The sequence below is a fragment of the Pempheris klunzingeri genome, chromosome 10 (genome assembly GCF_042242105.1).
Source record: "Pempheris klunzingeri isolate RE-2024b chromosome 10, fPemKlu1.hap1, whole genome shotgun sequence".
Taxonomy (NCBI): domain Eukaryota; kingdom Metazoa; phylum Chordata; class Actinopteri; order Acropomatiformes; family Pempheridae; genus Pempheris; species Pempheris klunzingeri.
The window spans coordinates 5965524-5988861 of NC_092021.1; the positions used below are offsets into that span (position 1 = coordinate 5965524).

General features: G+C 42.9%; 3 protein-coding genes and 2 non-coding genes across 5 annotated transcripts in view; 4 read left to right on the top strand and 1 right to left on the bottom strand.

Moving 5' to 3' along the window:
• Positions 1 to 2820: 2820 nt before the first annotated feature.
• LOC139208611 (high affinity cGMP-specific 3',5'-cyclic phosphodiesterase 9A) lies at positions 2821 to 11236 on the bottom strand. The gene is made up of 14 exons (XM_070838333.1): positions 11149 to 11236; positions 9924 to 10073; positions 9771 to 9822; positions 9191 to 9293; positions 8496 to 8638; positions 8143 to 8202; positions 7081 to 7258; positions 5664 to 5786; positions 5026 to 5118; positions 4781 to 4848; positions 4580 to 4682; positions 3674 to 3778; positions 3078 to 3224; positions 2821 to 2979 (listed from the first exon to the last, which is right to left on the bottom strand). The coding sequence occupies exons 1-14, from the start codon at positions 11234 to 11236 to the stop codon at positions 2821 to 2823; spliced, it is 1572 nt and encodes a 523-aa protein (XP_070694434.1).
• Positions 11237 to 12039: 803 nt separating this feature from the next.
• Positions 12040 to 15121, top strand: nifk (nucleolar protein interacting with the FHA domain of MKI67). The gene is made up of 6 exons (XM_070838047.1): positions 12040 to 12259; positions 12786 to 12914; positions 13300 to 13408; positions 13738 to 13949; positions 14160 to 14222; positions 14479 to 15121. Exons 1-6 carry the CDS (start codon positions 12137 to 12139, stop codon positions 14692 to 14694), a joined length of 852 nt encoding a protein of 283 aa, XP_070694148.1. The 5' UTR covers positions 12040 to 12136; the 3' UTR covers positions 14695 to 15121.
• Positions 13071 to 13200, top strand: LOC139208964 (small nucleolar RNA ACA64). The gene has a single exon (XR_011585203.1). It is a non-coding gene; the product is annotated as a small nucleolar RNA ACA64 (small nucleolar RNA).
• Positions 14261 to 14391, top strand: LOC139208965 (small nucleolar RNA ACA64). The gene has a single exon (XR_011585204.1). It is a non-coding gene; the product is annotated as a small nucleolar RNA ACA64 (small nucleolar RNA).
• An 881-nt stretch (positions 15122 to 16002) lies between the features above and the next one.
• The window catches only part of clasp1a (cytoplasmic linker associated protein 1a), a 74351-nt gene continuing 67015 nt past the window's right edge, over positions 16003 to 23338 (top strand). The window contains exons 1-2 of the mRNA XM_070838555.1: positions 16003 to 16098; positions 18536 to 19260. Of these exons, the coding sequence (XP_070694656.1) occupies positions 19063 to 19260 (198 nt within the window). The 5' untranslated portion in view covers positions 16003 to 16098; positions 18536 to 19062. The remainder of the gene's footprint in view (positions 16099 to 18535; positions 19261 to 23338) is intronic.

Genomic DNA, 23338 nt, shown 5'->3' on the forward strand with positions numbered 1-23338 from the left:
GTGGACGGACAGTATGCACAGGGCTTTTGTGGATTTGAAGACTGCTTTGGTTTCAGCCCCGGCTTTGGGTCTGCCGGACTATACGCGACCATTTCATCTGTATGTGAGTGAGAGAGACGGCTTTGCATCTGGTATGCCTGGTTCTGCCCCTTTGGTACTGGCCAATGACTGTGTAGTGCATGCCCCCCCATTCTGTGTTGCATATTTTAAATGTGGCCGCTATGCAGCACATGTCAGCTGCATGTAGGTCAGGGTTATTTTGTTCAGTCCACACATCGTTCTGAAAAGATCACCACCTCTAAATCCAATCGTACTCCTGAAATTGAGGATGATCTTGACTGTGAAATGGTAATCAATAGGCAGGAACCACAGCGCCCCCTTGTGACCTGTAGGGAAATAAACACAGTTGTTGGTGATCTTTATTTTTCACACTGGAGATATTGTACTGAAATGTTACTACCTTAAGATTTATTATATCCCAGGTGTAACTGCTAGTGTTTACAATATAACACAGTCAAGTAACAGGGGCCTACCGAGTCCTCCACTAGTACTCTAACAGTTAAGTAAAGTTCAGATTAAGTTTGCTCCACTTGCTGTGCTGTTCTCTGTGTGCAGGCCTTACTGCGCTGCATGTTGCGGTCCTGTCTCACGACGCTGTGGTTAAAGAGCTGAGGAGTCTGGAGAGTCCGTGTTCGTACATGATGATGCAGCTGCTGCAGAGGAGACAATCGTATGTTGAATGCATTAAGACTTTGCTGCTAAAGGGCGCCTCCTGTGAGGCAAAGGTAACTACAGTCTGCTACATTTCCACTTCCTCTGACCTTCAGCAAAGGAGCTTGTTTTCGCGCGGTGTTTGTTGTTCATTTCCACAGGACCTAAAGAGTACACACGCAGGTCATATCCACCTCAACAAAATGTGAAATTGAATGTGCAATGCAATTTTTTTTCATACAGCTACGATATAAAAAGCATGGGTTACAAATCTTTTGATGTGAAATTATTACTTAACTTTAAACATTCTCTGCACACCTTTGGGATCATATATTTACTGTAGACAAAATGTACAATCATGCCATTTGTGTCACCTATTTGCTACAAAACATCAAAATGATTGTGAAAGTAAGCGCTAAAGGGATGGTGTCAGTTGTAAGCAGCATGTAAATATAGTTGAAATTGTGATGGTGACGAAAATCAAGTCCAGACAAAGGTTTTTATTGCTTTATTAAACCAATATCTGACCAATCATGGCGACAAAGACAAAAATTCACATACTTTAGGCACAGCAGCTTCCCATTTAATGCTGTGCACTATTGTCCATTGTTCTGAGACTCCATTAATGTATGTAAATAGAGATGTATGTAATGGAAAGAATAATTCAATGAAGTATGTTGCTACTATATCTAAAGATATTATTCTTCCACCACTCATTGTAAACCAGTCCACTTGACCTACCTTGTACCTTTGAGACTGCTTTTACCATAAATATGGTAACATTTACCGTTCATTGCTATCACCTTTCCTTGTACACATTTCTTACATTGGCTACGATAAATATCCAGAAAATGTGGAGTGGACATATGGACCAGCATAAAGTCCTGCAGCCTGGTCAGATGGCAGCTGCACACGCACAGAGTCGCCTTGTCGTCACGGGAGTACAGCGAACCCGGATGCCTGATCCAGCAAGCCCTTTTTGTGTTCATCATATGTGTGCATTACTGGCTCATTGTTCTTCATCAGGGCCACCCACACATCACCTCCTTTGCAGTGGACATGGTAAGCAAAATAGTAGATCCCTGGTACGCTACAGGTGAAAATGCCAGTTTGTGGATTGTAGTCCTGGTTGCCGTTGTGCAAGAGTCAAAGATGACAGGAGAGCCCACAGGAGGGAGGGGATCTGCGAGGTGTTGCCACGGTGACGGTGTTTGACAAAACCTCAAGAGCTTCATAACTTTGTATCATCCACGTCTTGGGAATGTTTGGACCAAATTTGAGGTGGCTGTGGTTAACCTGCTGAGAGAGAGACGTCTGAGAATAAAACATGCACTTCCTCCCGCCACTTGGTGGCGCTATGGTTCAAATAGCATGTGCATGTCTTCAGAGCTGAACAGTCATCAAACAGTATAAATGTGGTGAAGATAGGATCTTGTAGAGTGGAGTTACTGCACTTTTAATGCTCATGCGTTCGAAATCCGTTGCGTCGCCAGGGCAATGCCTTTTGACGACTACTACTACTACTACTTCACTACTTTCCTGACCAAATTTGAAGTGGATCTGGTCAACTGGCTGGTCTTGAGACATCATAGCATAAAACATAGCATTTCCTGTCACCACCAGGTGGCGCTATGACTGTGAATGAACATTGACATGTAGACATCTTCAGGCCGGGACTTTTATCAAACATGTCAAGTTTGGTGCTGATTGGATCATGTAGAGTCTAATTATTAACAACTTCCTGTTTCATGGCGAGACACTGAGGTTTGACAGCTCGCCACGCCCTTAAAAACTTTTTATCGTTGATGTAGAAGGAGGAGAAGAAGAAGAATTCCTTGCATTTCAGTAGGGTCCTCGCACCGCTTGGTGCTGGGGCCCTAAATATATTACTGATGACAATTTGTGTTGAGCTCTACAGTAGAATCACAAAGTAAAGGTTAGGATCAACCTCATAACATTACATTTAATACTGCATACACAAAACTACAACAAAAACTGCTTAGAACAGCATATAGAACTTGTGCTTAGCCCACTCATACACATACATTTAAATCAGTATAAAGTTATACAATCTTTATAGAAGTCCTTAAATGTGCCGTCCACCATAGTTCACTGTGCGTCTCCTTTCGAGGCTTCAGGCCCAGCGTTCGTCTGGCTGTCAGCTGTGCTCTGTGTGGCCACGGCCCGGTTCTGTTTCTCCCTCTCCAGTGCTTTCTCCATCTCTGTGTAGTAATCGAGAGCCTTCCGCACCGGCTTGATAATGTGTTGCTGCAGAATGAATGAAGAATGAATAGAAATGTGAAAGTAAGAAAAACTTTCCCTGTCCACGTGTAATGCTTCATTTCCCAGAGGAACCCATGAGTTACCTCCAAGCAGGGGAAGAGGTTGGCCAGCTCGATGAACAGAGGCAAAAGGACGAATCTGATGAAGCCTGTTTGAGATGAAGGCTTCGTTACTTTGTCCCGATCCATGAAGGGGGTGACTGGAAGACCCTCTAACTTCTCCACATCACTCTGAGGGCACATAGACAACACAGTTGGAATGAATGGTTATACATAAAGGTATGTAACTTTTGATTTTGTCTATTTCAATTAGCTTTGTTACGCCTGAATCAGAAAGCATTAGGTTGTGTCTTACAAGGTTTTGAATTACTAGAACACCAACGTTGGAATGTAACCACAGAGGATTATTTGGAAACTATTTTTATTAACTATTTCAGTCATTAAAAAAAAAGAAAAGAAAAGAAAAAAAAGTGTATCAAGTTTATAGAGTATTTTTGCAGTGTGGTATTAGTACTTTAAGGATCTGAATACATTTTTTCCCCACTGAACACACATATTTCATTTGGGAAGAAGGTCTGATTATATGATAAAAAATGGAAACAACCCTCTATAGTTGTGAAATTAATATTCAGCCATTGCTACAGTATGAATTGTCTTTACGTGTAATGGGGCTTAGTTACCTGGTTGTAGAATTCCTGCAGAAGACAGTCCAACCAGGGCTCAGCCACCTCCATGGGCCGTGCCTCGTTGGATATGTCGCTCACTTTGATCAGAATCATCATCAGCTGCACACACAAGGTGGAAAAAAATCAGATAGTGGACGTGTTAAATACGAGAGAAAGACAGGTATATGCTGTTAGTCTATGTTTCCACTGAAACAGTCATGGATTAGTGGTCCCAGTGTACGTGAGTTTTTAAGTGTAACACTGGATACAATTACAACCAATAGTAAGAAAAATATAAATAAAAGGTTGTTCCTTAAAATAATGTCCTCTCTTCATAAAACTCTAAAATGCAATGCAAAATAAAAATTGGACAATAACGCTTACAGAGTATTAATTTAAATGCGACCCAATCTCACTATGACGCTGTAGTTTCCCTTCTAGCATCATTTCTGGACGTGCTCCTTTAGCCTTTAGTGTTTCCAAGTGCCATCAAAGAGAAAAGTCTATATGAAACCAGTAGTCAACGGCAACATTACACAGTAACTTAACATAAATAACTAATTTACTTATTCTATCATAATGTATTTTATCTTTTCATAAACCTTACCAAGTAGGTTTGGTGCCCAAACCTAACCAAACTGTGGCACATTTTATTGTTGTTACTATGACGATGAGGGTTACCTGACTAATGTTACATGATGACAATGATCACCTTCCTTTCCTGCACATCCAAAACGCATACAATGTTGATATGTTTCTCAGCAAGCTTTATTTTGAAAGTCTATCTGGACGTTGCACTGCTGTATTTGACAATTAGAGTATGAGGATGTTTTCGTTGCATGAATTTCTCACTGCCTCTGTGCATTGACCACATGGCTGCAGTGTCCCGTTCCTCTGTGTTTATATTTTCTCTCTGCTTACCACATCTCTGTGGTCCTTGTTGGTGAAGTCAAAAGCCGGCAGGATGGACTTGAACTTGTTGAGAATCTCATTGTGCCTCGTCATGTCAGTGGCCAGAATGCATCTGCAGTGATGAAAGAATAAAAACCACGCTGATGTGCTGTCATGACTAAATAACACGGGGAAATGTGCATGCCAAGAGAATCAGAAAGATGATCTCACTTGATGATCCCTTCCCTTATCCGCTTGTATTGATCCATGGACAGATTTCTGAAGATGTTGCTCTCTGTCTGCAAAAAAGTAAATCTGTGGTTCATTGTCACCGACTGCATAGTTGACAGGCTCCATCTTATGATGACAGGCTACGTTCTTGTTCAAGTTAGTTCAAATCCCTGAACTGAAATGTATTTTTCATGGTCGCTTAGAAAAAAAAGTTTTAAACAAAACAGCAAAGTTGTCATCATTACCTTTTCCAGGATCTCAAACGCCACAGCACAGTGGTGGTTCTCCAGTGGAGAGATGTCGTTATAGCGGAGAGCAAGTTCAGTCCGAGCATTGATCTGAAAGATGGTCAGACATCAGTTTAGAGCTTGTGATTAGCATTAAGTGGAGTGGGAGAAGGCAGATGAGGGTTCACACTCCACCGCTTTTTCTTGCGACAGAAGTGTGATCTGCCATTTGTCCGAACTTTGGGTTCTGAAACACAAAATGGAATTCCTCTTCTTCCTTTTTCACCTTTCAATTGGTGCATTTGTGCCACCAAAGTTCAAGCTGCCACTAATATAAAAATTCAAAATGCCCTGTTTGTCCATCCTAGGCTACTGTAGAAACATGGCAGTGCAACATGGCAAACTCTGTGGAAGAGGCCGCTCCCTTTGTAGATATGAAGGGCTCATTCTAAGCTAACAAAACCACAACTCTTATTTTCAAGTGACTACAGTGATATGATGAAGAAACATAATTCTGAATATTATATTCTATTTCTGCCAATATATCCCCCTAAATCCTACATAATCTTTAAATGTTATATTGATACAACTGGAGAATTCACTGTTTTTATTGACCCAGACTGTGTGCACAAGCACAGTAGGGGAATTTAATTTACCTGATAGGCATTGTTGTATCCTGTGTGGTCGAGGTCGTGACAGACCGCAGAGGTCAGCATGATCAGCAGGTCGCTGCTGTCCATCTTACTCCTCAGGTCGGTCAGCCAGATCAGACCATACATCTGCTCACAGGTGAAGAAACAGTGAAGCACAGGATGGAACCAGCAGCCACAGAGGTCCTCCACCAAAGTCAAAGTCGCAGCATTTTTCTAACATTACCTCCATGTTTTTCTTCAGCAGCTCCAAACTATTCTTTGTCAATGGAACCTCTGCCTGCCCACCATCCCAGCCCCCAATCATCGCTACTGCCCAATTCCTAAACTAAACGAATTATGGTTCACTACTGTAGAATCAAGAGACGAATCTCATAGGAAATAAATGCAAACTAGTTCATTTTTTGGGATTGTGAACTATGTTCATAATTAAAAATTGTGAACTATGAACGTGAACTTACTTGAATCCCTGTGAGAACTAAACTTTGAGCTAGTTGTTGTGAAATGTGAACTTGCACAGCACTGGTTTTGGAAAAGGTCCATTAACTTTATTATTTGGGGCATCTGCTCCTGGCGCAATGGCCACTAAAAGTACTTGATTTTTGCCACGGAGCGTTTGACAACATTGTGGAAAGGATGCCCACAAAGATAGAGCTCTGTCTGTACGGTAGTTGAAGTGGGGCACAACTGTCCTGAAGGATTGAATTGCAGCCTTCACAGCTCGTTCGCTGCCCTTTCTTTGGCTGCTGGCAGAGACGATCTACTAGACCAATTCAAACCATTCAAGTTTTTGTATCTACCAGTCATTTCAAACCCAAAATATGCAAAAAAGACGGACCACGTTATCTTTTAATAAGTTATCCTTTAATGATATCAAACATATTCATCCTCTGTGCTGGCAACAGCTGTGGCCGGAGGAATTATGCTTTCTGGTTGTCCATCTGTCCCGTTCTTGAAGCAGATATCTCAGGAATGCTCTGAGAGAATTTCTTCAAATTTGGCAGAAATGTCCACTTGGATTTTAGGATGAACTGATTAGAATTTGATGGTCACAGGTCACTTCGACCTCACAAGGACATATTATGGCCATATGGCCACATTATTCAATGCTCGCTACCACTTGGATACATGGATGCCATAGGTGTAACCTGTGAGGTGTTAATTCTGGTTAAAGAAGTGTTAAAGGCAAGAATTCAAACCATCAAGCGCCATCCTTGATGAATGTGTCGAGGTAAGTGCCTGTCCTTTGGAGCTGTCCATGATGGAGTCACCTCTCTGCCATGTCCTTCACTAGTTAGCCAATGTGATGGTTTAATTCAATCATTTCATGATTACAGACACAATTTGGCTCTTGATGGTTTGCTCTGATAAAACTTGCCTCTAACACACACACACACACACACACACACGATCACACACTCACCATTTGGGTAACACAGAAGCAGTGCTTGAAGTTATGAAAGGGGATGTTGTTGTATCTTCGATAGACCTCAAACAGGAACTGTTGCAGTACTTCAGGCTCAATGTTGAAGATCGCTATGAAATCTAAATCTGTGTACATGACCTGCAGAAGCACCATGATCTCTGCGTCCTCCCACTGCCTGCACAGACACACACACACAAAATACACAACACCATCCTTCAGAGTTCAGCTCCTGTTTAATTTGGATGTGCTGGAGTGACGAGCTGTTATCTGAAATATTTGATGTGAATCATATCATAAGTGGAGGTGGAGAATAATTCAACTTCTAAGGATGCAACATGACAATGGCGACAATGTCCGACTGTTTTTTAATGCTGTCTGTCTTCAGTGTGAATGGATTGGGGCTGAGTGCCACAGATGGGGCTGATAAGTGAAAGAACGTTGAATAATGGGCACATTATTGGTTTGGTCTTTTTGTGGCTAATAACAAAAAAGTAGAGTGATGCCAGTGTTAACCATTGTAACACCTTCATGCCTACAAAGCAGGAAACAAAGAAAAGCATATTTTATCAAGGTTTCAAAGGAATCCTGTAAATCACAATGATTATGGGACGCACCAAGCTTCAGTTCTTGTTCGGTACCGTGTGTAAAAGCGAGTATCCATCCATCGCCCTCATTGTGGGTTTGCTTTAAAAGCTTTTGAACAAATGAAACGCTGACCAAGCCTGAGCGAATGCAGCATGTACTTCCTCCTCATGAAGCCCACTTCAAATACCGTGTGTTGATTAAGCCTTTTATGAAGACCTTGTTGTGATATATGGGCCCTCAGCAGGCCCATTCATATTGAAATGAGTGTCGATCAGAAGAAAAGGGTCACGGCTCCCTCCCTCTTCAGAAACACGTCAGAGGTGCTTGTAGGGCGCGAGTGTCATTAGCTGAGGAACCAGGTGCACTGGTTGGTTATTCATGATCACACAGGCACACAGACGACCAGCACATCATGTTGCCGCAGGTGACATTAAAAAAAACCTGAGATTCATACAGGCCAAAATCAAAACTTACCAGTTATCAAAGGTTGGGGTCTTTAGATACTGCCGCACTTCCTCTGATACCTCCAGGGAGCTGCAAAGGCGACAACGTAACATAAGATAAGATAAGATGCACCTTTATTCATCCCCCAAAGGGGAAAATCACATATACACAACAGCTACATCAGAAAATCGAAAATAACAATTGAGAACTCCAGTGAAAAGGAAAAAATAAGAAATAAAATAAAATACAAATATACAAAATGTACACAAGGTAACTAGAATATTCTATTTACCTTTAGCATTAATGTACTACATATTCAAAGATGCAACATATATGGAGGGGCAGTAGTTTTTTCTGTATGTGAGCTTTGCATGCGAACGTGCCTCATTTGAAGAAACTTTTCCCGCACATGCTCACACTCTGTCCTGGTTTTATGAAGGCTCCTCTTGTGGTAGAATGGGGAGGGCTTGTGGGTTCCTTCCGACAGGTCTTTAAACAATCCCAGCCAGCTCAGATGCTCTACGCTCTGAAAAAGAGTGAGGATGAAGTTGAATGAATAGTTGTTCGAGATATTTCACTCAAAACCACCAAGATCATTGTCATGGTTTCACTGGGGGAAAAGTAAGGGGGTCACAAAATGAGTATTGTGCGTTGTTTGAGAACCAGGAATGTCTGCACAGAAGCAAAGCTGATGGGAAACCATCATGTACATGCTGAGATGTTTCCCAGGATAATTGACGTGTCAGCTGCTGGCGGGACAGTGGTCATCAAAGTCAGTAGAATTCTCCATCTGGGGATCATAAATCTGTCTGTATCAACATTTATGGAAATCTACCCAGTAATTAGGAGATATTTCAGTCCACGTGGTGAGCCGACCAAGCGACTTAATTGGAGTCATATAAGCCCACTTTATATGACATAGACACCTTTTTACGGCTGTTGGCTCAGGTTAGAGTTTGTTTTCTGACGGGAATTTAAAAAAAAAAAAAAGCTCCTATGCAGATGTATTGGCATATTAATACATTCCTTGTTCTTGTACCCAAATTTCATGAGCAGCTTTTAAGTGCTTCGTCCGTACCTCCAGTTTCTCCCGGAAAGAATCCACCTGTTTCTTCATCTCATACACAACTGCAGGAGTCTCTCCAGCCTCGATCAGGATTTTCTTCTCTAGGCCCTGCAGTCTGAAGTCACATACCAGCAGTGAGTTACCATCTGTATCTTTGGTCTGTGCTGTACAAAGTCTCAAATTCTTAGTCTCACACTGTCTATCTGGCCTGCTTGGTCAAGGTACACTGTTGCCCATAAAGTTGGAATAAAATGTTTTTTAACTCTTCTCATGAAATGATTGTGACAATGTGATTTATTCTTGATAAATAAAGTGTATATCTTCTCAACTTTATTGATCAAACTCTTCCAAACATATCACAGTGAAACTTAAACCACAATTAACCTTTGCAAACTGTGGATTCAGGCTTTAACAACATTGGGGGAAAACAAAATTATTCCAACTTTATGGGCAACAGTGTATAATAAATCCAAATGCAGGATTTTTTGCTTGTTGCTGAGTTTTTCACCTTTCACATTACACATAAATTACACATTTCCTCAAGAATATCATTAAGTACGTCCTTACACGTCTTATTTCTGACCATGCCTACCTTTTTTCCATGGATGAGAGGTCAAATCCTAGTGCACCAGCAAGCTCCATACCTGAATGATGACAAGAAAAGAGGGAGACTGCTAACAGTCTTTAAATAAAACCAAGCACGGTGACCTCCATGGTGCAAAGTTAAAGATACCTAACGGCTCACTGTTGCAGTCGGCGGCCACGACCTCCAGCTTGTAGCAGGAGTTTGGGCCGTTGGGCTCCAGGCTCGGGGAGATGTTGATGATGTTGCCTTTGGGATTGTACAGCTTCAGGATGTCATGGGGTCCTGCCTCGGCTGCAGAGCGGAACAAATCTGGAAGGAATGGCTCATTTCACACTATGCTCTGAGAAAGCACTATTACAGTTTTTACAGTGCTTTTCGCACTGTGCTTTCCTGGCCCAGGGCTATCCTTAGCACGCACATTAAGCCAGGCTTAAGCTAAGCCCGGGGCTATATGATTCACACTGCACTTCTATTGACCCTTGTTTAAAAGTCCATTGGAACACACAACTTTGATGCTTATGTTCTAGAAAGACCCATGACAAACCAATGGCTATTTGACGTCAACACTGTCATTTTGTATTATAGTGTTATTACCTTCTGGAGAAGGTCTACAGAGGACCTGGACCAAAATCCATTTAAAGCAACTTTTAAGCATTTATTAACAGATTAACATCTATAAAGTCATTATTCCTAAACAGAAAGACTAAATGCAGGCCAATGGGATTTGTCCTAACTTGGCAAACATTGCTCTTGATCGTGGCTCGTAACTGGTCTTTAAACATTTATAAACGGTTTATTGACACTAATGAAACCTTTTAAATTGTGCCTTAATATGAAGGGGAACCACTTTTCTGCAGGACTGCAAAAGGGGGCATGCAGACTGTCCAGTTAGATAACAACGATGCAATAAACATGTTAATGTTAAATCCAAATAACAATAACAACTGTGGCTGGAAAACTTGTGCTCATTAACATTATGTATGAGAAATGGTCTCTTTCGCCTTCCTCGCCACTTGAAACAAAGCGAACATAAAACAACGTGAGGCCGGTGTGGCAAGTGAGGAGCTGTCAGCGGCAGCTGCGTCGCTGTCAGTAGCTCAGACAGCCTCTGTAACACTTACACAAGTCTTTCATTTGCTTGTGCAATGACTGGTGTGTGCTTTTTTTTTTATTTTTTATAGTTGTTAGGATATTTTTCATTGAATGACTGCTTATGCAGAGTCCAGATCAGATGAGATATTCACATTATATTTACCTTCTTTCTCTTTCCATTTGTGTAAAATTATGGTAAACATTGACAAAGTTAAAACAACATCGTATTAAAGGTGCAGATATTAATACATACGGTTTCCAATATAACGTTTTAATAATTTTCTGCTCCTACCTTTAACATCCTGGGCAGGACAATCCACTGGGAACTCAGCCTGCTCTGGTCTCCCATTCACGGTGAAGTAGATGATTTTTCTTGCCATGTCATGAATTCAGAGCTACTGATGTTGCTGTGTTGCACTGCTGATCTCTATCCAACATCGGTCTCACCTAATTATTTTACTGGTAAACACTCCACCCCCTTATATATACTCTCTCCACCTCCTCTTCTGCTCCTCCTTCCCTTCCTTCTGCTACACTGAAACATTATTTCACAAATAACAGTAGGACTAATTAATTCAAATTACTCCTATTTTTTTATGCGTGCGTGTGTGTGTTGTATTTTTTTGCTTCATTAGTAGATTTCTTAATGGTAGCCAGTTTCCTTCACTGAAAAAAAATTGAAAGTTGGATGTCCTTTCATAATTATGAAACACTAAGTCACATGGAATAATTAGAAATAGGATAAAACTATAATAATTCAAAGAGCTAGTAAAAAAAAATAAGAAATTGACTTCAAACGCTCTAATCATGTTATAAATTAATATACTTAAGGTCTTATACATTGCAGTATAATGTTATTATATACAGTATATATATACAGAAAATAATAAGCATTTTTTATGAGATACAATTGAACAATCAAGATGTAATCATAACTCATAATAATGAATTACAAAACACTCACTAATTCTAAAAATATACGTAAATAGTGATTCAAGACTCAGGAAAAGGCTTCCAGACCTGTTTTAAGTTGATGTGCTGCAGTAGCGTCGATTGCTGCCACTGTTGTAGCAGAGTTCACCCTCCCCGCCTGTAGGTGGCGCTGTGCGGAGCGCCCCACTGTACATAACCGCTCTCAGCAGACCCTCCCTCCGCACTTCTTTGGTCGTCACCACGTGTGACGGCCGGATGAGGACACCAACGTGGTCAGTGGAGAGCTGGTCCACCGTGTTGTTTTCCTCTCTTTACAGTTTATGTTTTGTGTCGTTATTTAATTCGAAATGACTGAAAGTAAAGCGGAAACGGCCGCTAAGCCGGCTAAAGAACTGCTGGCTTTAAACCCCAAACAGGAGTCCGACTTCAAGAAGAAGGTGCAGGAGGTGAAGAAGAAGAAATCCAACAAGGTGGGTCGAGACCGAAGCGTGGTCCTGCAAAAAAACGCGAATTGATATCAGAATTTGCTGCCGTTGCCTCGTTAATTCAACGGCAGCTTCTTAAGCTTCGCAAATATTCCGTACAGTTGGTTAAATAATGTTGCTTTTCTGAAATATGTTTAAATAAAAGGTCAGTCCACCCATGAGGGGAAAGCCAAAGGGCCCTTTTCTCAGCAGGCATTTTGACTTGTAGTAGGAGAAGCACATGTGCTGCTTTATAATCTTGAGAATGACTCAGTTCTAAAATGATAATGAGCCAGTAGGCACAATACCTAAACACAAGTATATACACCTGTGCTTCTCCTATTATGTCCTGCTTTGTGGTTATGAAATGTACTCATTAAAGTGGTTGTTACGTGTTGATCTAGAACTATATCGGCTTATAACTTGTCTGACAGGCCTCATCGTAAAATACATGTGCAACTGAGCCTTACTTTGTATTACACAATGTTCAAATGTTAATTTGTCTTTTTTTTTTTTTTTTTTTTGTAAACAGGAGGTCCATTTGACCCCTGGAGTGATTTACGTCGGCCACCTGCCACTCGGGCTGTTTGAACCTCAGATCAAATCTTACTTCGAACAGTTCGGGAAAGTCCTGAGGCTGCGGCTGTCCAGGAGTAAGAAGGTGATGGCACAGAGGATGACTGAATACACACACATGTATGATATAACTGGGAAAAGCCTCATTCATTTGGTTTCCACCACGGCGTAGATACCATCTGTAGTTTGATAAGCATATTTTAAACTATGCAATTTCAGGTGATCTTGCTAATTTTTTGGCTCAGACTGAAAATGGTCTCAGATGTAACAGTGGTCTGAAATCAGATAACTGAGCCCAAAGTATTGTGGTGCATAAAGCTTATCGCCTGTTCACCTGTTGGCAGAGTGATAAAACCCATGTTCCAACAAAAGCACAAGGAAAACTAAGACAACTCATTTTAATATACTGTATACAAACGATGCAGAGATGTTATGGTAATCTTTTAACGCTGTTTCATTGACGTTTGCAGACCGGTGGAAGCAAAGGCTATGCCTTTGTAGAGTTTGATTGCGACGAAGTAGCCAAAATTGTCGCAGAGACCATGAACAATTACCTGATGGGAGAGAGACTCATTAAATGTGAGTATTGACCTCGTCAAAGCGTGTTAATCACCTCCTTGATTTCTGTTTTCCCAGACAGAAGGGTAACCTGGCCTCACGTGTGTTCAGTCGGATAAAGCATTGCCCATCGATCCGCACACTGCAAGCATGCTGAAATGTGACCTACCTCGATTTGGCATTAACTGAATTTAAGATCTGCTTACAGAAATTATTCCAGCAAATAGATTCTTTTGCCTGTTTTCCACACTTTTTGTTTGCAGCTGTTGTCAGACAATGATTCGTATCCGTTTTCTCACTATAAAGGCTCTAAAATCATCAGCCCCGTGTCGCCTCTTGCCGTTTCCCAGGTCACTTCATGCCACCAGAGAAGGTGCACGAGAAGCTGTTTGTCGGCTCGCAAAGGGAATTCAAGAAGCCCTCTCATCCTGCCGTATCACGCTACAACAAGAATCGCACAGAAGAGCAGGTCACCAAGATGAAAGGCAAGCTCCTGCGGAAGGAGTCCAAGCTCCGCAAGAGGCTCGCAGCGCAGGGCATCGACTACGATTTCCCCGGCTTCGTAAGTGTGGAGATTGGAGTAGTGACTTCAAATGGCAGCTAGCTGCATGTATGTGAGGGGGGAAAAGGGATGAAAACATTTGATTTGTATTTACGAATATCAGACTTTGCCTTCGGGAGCCTCAGATTATAAGAAAATGGCCTCAAAGAGCAAAAGCGTCACGTTTTTTTGCCGTCATACTAACCTTTGGTGTTCTTGTTGCTTCTCCAGGCTGCCCAGGTGCCTCAGAAGAAAAAGGCCTCTGATTCCATGAACGCATCCACGTGTAGTGATGTAAGGCCAGCACTAATGATGTGGTGTTTAGCTTCGGCTCAGACTGAAAATGACCCCAGGTGTGTCAGTGGCCTGGGGTCAGATAACTGCGCCTATAGTACCGTGGTGCACAAAGCTTATCCCGTGTGTCTCTCTGTGGCCGCGTGATAAAACCCGTCCACCAACATACTGTGTCAACTCAACAAAACAAAAGCATCATCCCCTCTGTACCAGAATGACAGTGTTTGGCTAATGAGCTTCCTCTCTTCCACTTCAGGACACCACACCGGTCTGCACCCCCTCCATCCTGGAGAGGAGGAAGTCCATGGTCATCGACGACGACGCCGCAGACGACGAAATAGTCATCAAGATGCCGGCTGCAGAGAAAGACGAGGAGTGCTCAGAGGAGGAGGAAGAAGGCGGCGACAACAAGGAGGATGACGGCGGCTCAGAGAGCGAGGAACCCTTTGGGGAGGACGCAGAGCCGCAGTGAACGTCTCCCCTGTTTTAATGTGGACTTGGCGCCCTGGCTGTCAGAGGGCAGATGGGTACACGAGGATCGTGCGTGGTCTTCGATATGCTTTGAGAGTCATGTGACATCTTTGAACTGTGTTCAGAAATCACATTACATAGGCAAAAGAAGCCCTTATGAAAGACTAGATCTAGTGGGTACCATATATGATGCTCGCAAAGTCATCACAATGAGCCTGATGTCATGGGCAACAGTTAGCCTGGACTCCTGTGACAAAGCAAATGTGTATTTCAGTCTTGGAGACTGTTTTCTTTCCCATATGGACAATAATGTTGATACAAAACACAGCGATATTTTTTTTCGCCTTTATAACCACACTTGGACGTCTAGAATTGTGGCTTTATTTGTAATATGTTAACTATGATCTTTAAAAATAAATGATGTGATAATGTGCTTATAAGCTGTCTTTTAATACGTTGGAAAGATATTTTCTGAACAAGCAACTGAAGAACTTCACACACTTTCAGTACAACAAGCCTTTTTGGTGGAAGACATTTTGTGGCAGGCTACAGTAGGAGCTGCACAGGTGGAAATCAGATAAATGGTGGCTGAATTTGATTTAGAGCCTTCAGTTAGCTGGCGTTGTGCATGCTGGCTCACCGTCACAGCACACTGGAACTGAAGAGGGCCCATCAGTGGCACTGTGAAGTTATGCGGCGATGATGTGACATTTTTAAGATTTTGTAGCTTTTACACCGTACTGAATAATACTTCATGTTAATAGACAATATAGTCATCCTCATTAACAGATTATAGAATGGGTGCCTCCTTTACACACATTGTATATGACCTTTAGGCCCTTTTACAAGATAAGAAATGAATTGTACATAGGAAAACAAGGTGTGTTGTGGGAAGCGTAGTCTCTTACACGGGGCTGCTCCTTTCATAGTTTTGATTTCACACATTATGTGACCAAAATGAATATGAACTATAGTTTTTAAGCATCTTCCCATTTTCCAGAATGCACCTGTGAACATGCTGACCCCCTTAAGCCCACTTGTATCTACAATAAAGGTGTAAGTGCCATACGCTTGATCAGTGGAAACCTGCACGCTGCACGCTGCACAGGCCCAACGTGTCCAGTAGATGTCGCTGAACGCCGAGTTATACAAGACACGAACCGATGGTTTTTGTTTTTTTTCTCTCTCCACATTGCCATGCGACAGTTTTCCAAGTGCCAACATCATCCTAGCTCCCACTGCGCATGCGCACGACGATCCCATTCTTGTCCTGCAGACAGCATTCCGGGTGGAGAGAGTGAGAGAAAGAGAAAGACAGGAGAGGTTTGAGGCCGTAGACTGTACATTCACAGCGGGACACACGGGCTGTATGTCCACACCAGCTGCGGCGTTTCGGCAGGATATGGTGAGTAGAAAGGTGGAAGATGTAGGAAGACCTCCTCGCCTCCTTGTCACATTTTTCTTGTCTTTGTGCTTTTGCCTTTCTGCCCGGCTGCGAACTGACGTTTCATTGAAAGGAAGGGCTTCACCAGGGGCTAGCTTTAGCCGTCATACCCCACACACCCCGCTGTGTTTGGTACAGTGGGAAGGCTAAGCGGCACTTTTATGGGCAAACAAAGAAAAAGGGACGCGTCACGCCACGGTGGAAAATACAGGGAGGCTCATGTTCCACGGTGGCTGCGCGTGGAAGCTGTCAGGGCGCTAGCAGTGATGGTCAGGCTCTGAGCTAGCTGGAGCTCAGCTAACAGAAAAAAAAAAAAAAAAAAGCAGACTGCTGTGTGTGTGTGTGTGTGTGTGTGTGTGTGTGTGTGTGTGTGTGTGTGTGTGTGTGTGTGTGTGTGGCATAACACACGCCAAGCAAATCTGTGTCACAAGGATGTCAAAAACAATTTTTAGGGTGTAATCATGTTACAGATGTTTAAATTAAATGTGATTTGCACGTATTGTATATGTAACAGTGAAAAGAGCCTCATAATAAATAACACATCTAATACATTATTACTGAAATGTATCCCAGCTTCTCCCACATTCACTTCCACTTTCTCTCCCTCTCTCTCTCTCACACACACACACACACACACACACACACACACACTTGATTGTGCATACACAGTCATGTACATTTCATAATACACAGACACATGCACACAGTGTGTTTTATTCGTCCTGCTCTGTTTATCCTGCATCTATTTTATCCGCTTATTCCTGTTTTAAGTGGAATTTATAAGCCTAACCAGGCACGGAGGCTGGTGGAAACTAGTTTCAGCTATGGGTAACTATCTGTAATCTGGGTTTATCTATACTGTCACTGCTAATTCAGCTAGTGGATTTCTCACATTATATGTTGTGCTTTAACAACACGATCAGTCTAATGATGATTAGGTCATTCAGACATTAGGGCACCGAGAAGGTTGTAGTCGAGTGAATCAGGCCCGTATCTAGCTTCAAAACATGCAGGCTTGATTTTCACTTCCCACAACAAAGGCCCACATGTGATAGGTGATGTTTAAGCATTCCTCGCTGGTAGATAATCTTCTCACACAAAAGGCCTGTGGTTGTTTGAAGGGGAGAGTCCCCCGTTAGCATATGATCGAACAGTTCGGAGCTGGAGCAAATAAACACCGCAGTGAGGTCCTTGTGCCGTATTCCTATGAAGACCAACCCCTCAGCCCCCCCCCCCCGTGTTTCCACGGCAGTGCTGGGTTGTCAGCTGAGGGTTTGAAGCTGTCAGAGATGGGGGGGATGTGTGTGTTTGTTATTTTGTTTTTCAGTGTTGATTTTCTTTCAGTTTTTGATAATATTCTTGAAAGTACATATGGTGTTTTTGCAGTAGCGGATATAGCTCATCACTGGCTGGCAACACTGGCTCATTCAATGCTCCATTGGGAATTACCCTGAGGTACCGTGGATGCACTCACACTGTATTTTCACAAGCATGTCAATGCGACGGAAGGAAGTCGCTCTTTTAGGTACAAGCTCCTTCTCCTGTTCAGCGTTACCCTGCTCTTTGTCCTGTTCACTTTCCTCCATGTTTGTGTACATTTGTGCAGAATTCCTGGCTGCATTAGTGCTTTGCAGAAGTACATGGCAAATAATGAAAGATATTGCTGTAAAAAGTGGGATTCGTAACACGACAAAGTCAACAATAGAGCATAAATAACACACAACACACTCAGTTGTCACTTTTATTAGGTATGCCCAGCTAAACTTAAGCAGTCTAATGCAAGAGCCCTGCAACAAGTGCTCCCTTCATGAAGGCTATATGTTCAGTTTTAGAGAGATGGGTTAGGTTTAGTACTGTGCTATACCGCCAGGTGTTTTTGTTGTTTTGTCCCCATTTACAGTATATCAGTCAGGGTAGGCTAAATAATACAAATGTCTTTTTGTATAATTCAGTACAGTTCAACAGCACCACACGCTACACAGCTCCTTTTAACAGTTTCAATAGAAACTGAACATCATAATCCTCATGAAGGGAGGAGTTATTGAATGGCTTTTGTATCAGACTGCATGAGTTTAGCCAGGTCTACCTACACTGAGTGTATATTGCCCTAATTACAGTTGCGTGTGATTGGTGCACATCTCATTCCAAAAACCACGATCATTAATCTGCTGCTATAACCCTCGGCTCTTCTGAGCTTTCCGCAAGATGTTGTAACCTGGATGCAGATTTTTTTTTTTTTTTTATCACTTTACTGTGGGGATTTTCTCCATTTATCAGACAAGACTTTAAATCTGAAATGTACTAGGAGGAATCAGTGATGATGTTCCTTATTTAAAAGAAGAGATCTGATAACGAATTGACTCTGCTCTAATGTCTGCTGTCCTTTCTGCTCCTTCAGGGCTCTCCAGGGCAGATCCCGGGACAAGACATGGAGCTCTAAGCCAGCCCTCTCCATCCATCTCCATTTGCTGCCTTGCACGCTGCTCTCCAAAACCACTTCTACCCCTGCCATAGCGGTTTGGCTCAGACTCCTCTAAGAGAAGAAGAGGGGGGAAAAACCCAAGTGGGAGGGAGTAGTAAACTTTCCCCAGCTGCTGTCCAGACACACACATGCTGCATTGCTGCCATTCCCTAAGCCCTGCTCCATCCATCCCCAGGGCACGGCCACTAGCTTGCTAGCGAGCTAGCACTTTGCACAAAGACGAGGCCTGTCCTTAGGGATAAAAATACAAGCAGACTGTGTACACTTGGCTATTTTTTTCCCCTCCCTTTTCCGGGTCACCCAGCCACACACTCATTAACCGGGGCGCCTTTTGTTTAACTGTCATTCCCGCTGCTTTGAGCAGTGGAAGATTGCTAGTAGCTAGTCAGTCATTCAACCAGGCAGACTGAGGAAGCCAGAGGGGTTGGTTATCCGAGGCCAGGATGATGGAGCCCAGCATGGAGAACTGCCTGGCCCAGGTCCTGCAGAAGGATGTGGGCCGGAGGCTGCAGGTGGGCCAAGAAATCATTGATTACATTTTGGACAAGGAGAAGTCCCACGACCTGGAGCAGGATCAGACGGCACTGGACAAGATGGTCGACGGCATCGCCAGTTCCTGGGTCAACTCCAGCAACTTCAAGGTAAACTCCCCCCGACAATAAGGACTATGAGACAGTATCAAATTGTAGACAGGATTCCACAAACATGACCTGCACCCACACTGATTTAAGCCTTTACAATAACCAAGGCTGGACATTGACAGTTTTCCTTACACCTGTGAGTTAAATAGAATGACTGGAAAACAACTACGCTACAGTGGAAGCTTGTGCAGAATTCTTTGTTTTTCACTGTGTTTAGACTATACTTCCATATCATTGTACAATCAAATAATGGCCTTTTTCCAGTTTGTTTTTAACGAGGAATTTCCCGTTTTTCTGACAATTCGCTGTGCAGTAAAGCAAAATGATGTCAGACAAGCTAACGCACATAGCATTATTGTTTCACCTCTTGTTTCACCATTGTTCATCTGTGAGTGATTGCGCTTTATTTTGGCATTCAATCTAGGGCACAACTTTATCTGACCCTAAATTGTGATTCCATCAGCAGTTCTTATCAGTGCGCAACCACAGGTTGCTTTCTCTGCCATGACTGCAAAAACACATTGTTTACTAAATCTCTGATTTCACGTAGAGATATGCCGCTTTTGCTCTGTGTGGGCCTACAAATGTCAAGAGATATCTGCCTGAACAAAGCCAAGCCTGCCTCCAATGCCCTACATACTGTAGCTTAGCGAGGACGGGGAAGGCTTTTAGTCTCTCTGCAGTATCAGTGCTGTGATGCTATGTTGTGCCTGGATGGTAGATTTTGCGTGCTGCAAATGACCATGTGTGTTACACGGCTGTGTTTCTGTTCAGAGAAGTCTGGTACATAGTGATGCGAGGCCGGGGAGAGTTTGAAATGTGTGTTTAGGACACAGAGCAAGGGAGGCTTAATTGGATCTGGCCTGGTTACAGTTCAAGGTACTGGATGGTGCGAGCCGGCAGATATGGGGCATCACAAAGAGGAGTAATTACTTCAGGTTGCAGACAAACTTCCTTACACTGTACCAAACTAGAATTTGGCGTTGTTTAGGGTGTATATTGTGGAATTCTCCACAGGGCAGAAATTGAAATTTTCTTAAAAATGCATTTTCTTTCCTGTTTTAAGCAGGACTTAAAAGTTGTTCTCTTTGCGTTTCATTTTCTGGGTGTTATAAAGCTTGTGACAGCTTAGGTGAGTCGACCTGTCACAAACAGACATGTCCTCTTTTTAAGGTCTGACAGGACTGGTAGACACACACATCTGCACTTTACTACCCGTGTTGTTAGTTCGGCCAGCAGAGGCAGTATCCTCAGCACAGGCCTAAATGATCACTTGGCAACTAATGTGGAAACTATCTAGTTAGAAGGGGGAGGGCAGAGAATTGAATTGAGAGGGAGATGAAGGGAGAGGAGGGGGAGCGAGAGAGAAAGAAAGTGAGAGTGTGTGTGTGAGCGAGAGAGAGATTTTCATTTGCCATAAATGGAGCTTTGGGTGGATGCCTCTAATACCAAGCTGTTTAAACGAAGAGTTTTACAGTCGATCACTGCGCTGACATAAACTTCAGTGCACCATTCAGACATTCAATGTGTTTCTTTTGCTTCACACACAACAAACATAACATTGTTGCACTGCTAAACTGGAAAGCTGACAAGTCAAATACAAGTGAAAACTTTTTTTTTTTTTTTTTGCAGAGGAACAGGATTACTCAGTGTAGTTTGGGGTCCACAACATAAGACTGATTGAAAAGCACTTCATTTTTCCACGAACAAAATGACATTTTCTCTACACCAACACTAGAATTGTGTCTCAAACATAATTAAATGCCCTTTTGCAGTCTGAAGCATGGGTATGTAGGGTGGACATTTTGCAGTCTCAGTTCTATATTAATGCTTTAGCTTGTTTCAGCCTGTAACCTTTTATTAGGCTCGTGTAGTTTCAAATGGTTGTTCAAGCATTACAGTAGGTTTGCACATGTTCAGTGACTATTATTTTTACAGAACCTTTGTTTAGTTAGTGTCAGGTGTGCTCGCTGTCGCAGTACCTGCCAAAGCTGAGCTGTTACACTGTAAAACACACGCAAGACAATGATACAGGATGTCATTGTTTACATGGCAGACTTGGTAACCCACAGTGACGTGCTGCTAGCTACATTCTTCACAGTAACTGGAAGACAGAGAAGCCGTCTTATCTAAGATTGATAATATTATCTTGAGAATGACATACCACATACCACAGTACATTTGTTCACCCTGGTCAGGTTGATATTTTTGAAGAAAGGATTCATTGAGTAGCCAGATTCATATCTCAGCCATGGCAGTGTTGAAGCCTTAAAACAAAACTACCACTTCTCTTCCCAAAAGGCCCCTACACGTACAAATGACCGATGAGACACCGAGATGGAGCACAAGCGCATTTGTTCGCAATGTGGTCAGTAATGTCTTGGATATGCCCTTCGTAAGGGAGCAGAAAGCACGGCCACCACTGATCGCTGTCGCCAGGCTATTCTGACTGTTTCTAAATCAAGCGGTTTAATGATTCATGCACATGCAATTTCAAATGAAAAGAGACGGACACCTCTTGATGCAGTTGTCGTTTTCCACAGCGATCTCCTTCTATAGTGCCCCATCCATCGTGGGGTGTGTCAAGTGAGCAGCCACATCCCAGCTGTGGTTTCAGCTGCTAAGTCAACTTGAAACAAGGCCACATACACCTAACAATTGGCTAAATGCAGAGGTCCGGTGCTTTTGGAGACCTAGAGTGAGTGTGCATGTTTGTCAGAGGCACACTTAATTCACTATAATGGTGTTGTAGATAATCTGCAGTCGGCCTGAGATTAAATTTAGTGTGCTACTTGTCTGAGTGTGTTTCTGGTTACACCTGCACACGATGCATGCACAAACCTGCTTGACATGTGAAATGTTCCCTGTGTGCTCCATAGGGGGTGGTTCCTCCCATACTGTGCCATGCAGAGGCCACTCCCACCTGAAGATTCAGACTTTTGTAGTATCCCATCACTTCTGGCTCATCACATTTAATGCCATTTTAAGCAGCTAGCTGACCCTAATACAGAAAGCATAACACTGAAATAAGCTTCAGTCACCATGCCAACGGGACTGACTGACTGCAGCGGTTCAAGGTGGGAGATTTAACAGAATACTCTCCAGACTTTGGAATCGTGATCACGCAAATACTAAATAAATAAATAAAGAGGATGCTCTAATGCTTTAATGAAAGCAGTCTTCTCCTCGGGTCATACTTTCAGTTTGAAATGCAACATGATTTGGGCATTCAGAGAATTTTAATTAATGAGTCTTTGAAAAAGCGCACAGCAAGAAAAAGCACAAGGAAAAAAGGATGTGATTTGTACTTTCATAGCCCCCCCCCCCTACACACACACACACACACACACACACACACACCTTTCCTGCCTCCAGGAGACCAGTTAGGCTCTTGTCAGTAACCATCCATCACGTCACCTCTGCCTTCCATCATTTTCAACTCTACCTCTCCTTGTGCAGAGCTGAGCCTGGGAGCTGAGCTGGGTTACTGACTAAATCAATGAAGGCTGGCAGGGCTGGTTTCTGGGTTGACGAGGCTTGAGGCCATCGCTCAGACATCCCAGTGCCACCTGTAACGTTGTTAGACATGTCCGATCGGAGCGGCCTTATACGACTATATGATGACAGACACTACACTCTCTACAGGAGCTCTGCAGCGTTTGGGATCTTACTTCTAGGGACAATTTAATAGCTGCTCTAGTATTATGTGGTACCTTTTAAAGAGACATTTATTCGAGACTTGCACTTTTACTTCTGGTCCTGACCCCCCCAGCTTGTCACATGTATGCATTCTGTTGGATAACTCTAAGCACCAGGCCTGTGGTCAGTTTCTCTCTTAATTTCAGATCCACAGATGCTTTAGGAACCTAGCATGACCTCCCCTGCCTGTCCTGCGCAGTGCGGGCCCTCTCCTGGGGCTTTAGTCAGCACAGCTATAACTGTTTGTGAAATGTGTCCAAGCTTGTGCTTCTCATATTCAGGACAGTGGACTGGTGCTGTCTTTGGGGAGCCACTGATGTGGAAAGGCTTTTTCCTCTGCTGCTCATTACTGTTTACTGTTTGGTTTTATGTAGGATGG

Coding starts and splice junctions, on each gene's coding strand:
- LOC139208611 (XM_070838333.1), bottom strand. CDS start 11,236: ATGGCAAGAAAAATCATCTACTTCACCGTGAATGGGAGACCAGAGCAG. Junction 10,074..11,148: donor TCCTGCCCAGGATGTTAAAG/GTAGGAGCAGAA, acceptor CATTCCTTCCAG/ATTTGTTCCGCTCTGCAGCC. Junction 3,779..4,579: donor ACAAGGACCACAGAGATGTG/GTAAGCAGAGAG, acceptor TTGTGTGTGCAG/CTGATGATGATTCTGATCAA.
- nifk (XM_070838047.1), top strand. CDS start 12,137: ATGACTGAAAGTAAAGCGGAAACGGCCGCTAAGCCGGCTAAAGAACTG. Junction 12,260..12,785: donor AGAAGAAGAAATCCAACAAG/GTGGGTCGAGAC, acceptor TTTTGTAAACAG/GAGGTCCATTTGACCCCTGG. Junction 14,223..14,478: donor ACGCATCCACGTGTAGTGAT/GTAAGGCCAGCA, acceptor CTTCCACTTCAG/GACACCACACCGGTCTGCAC.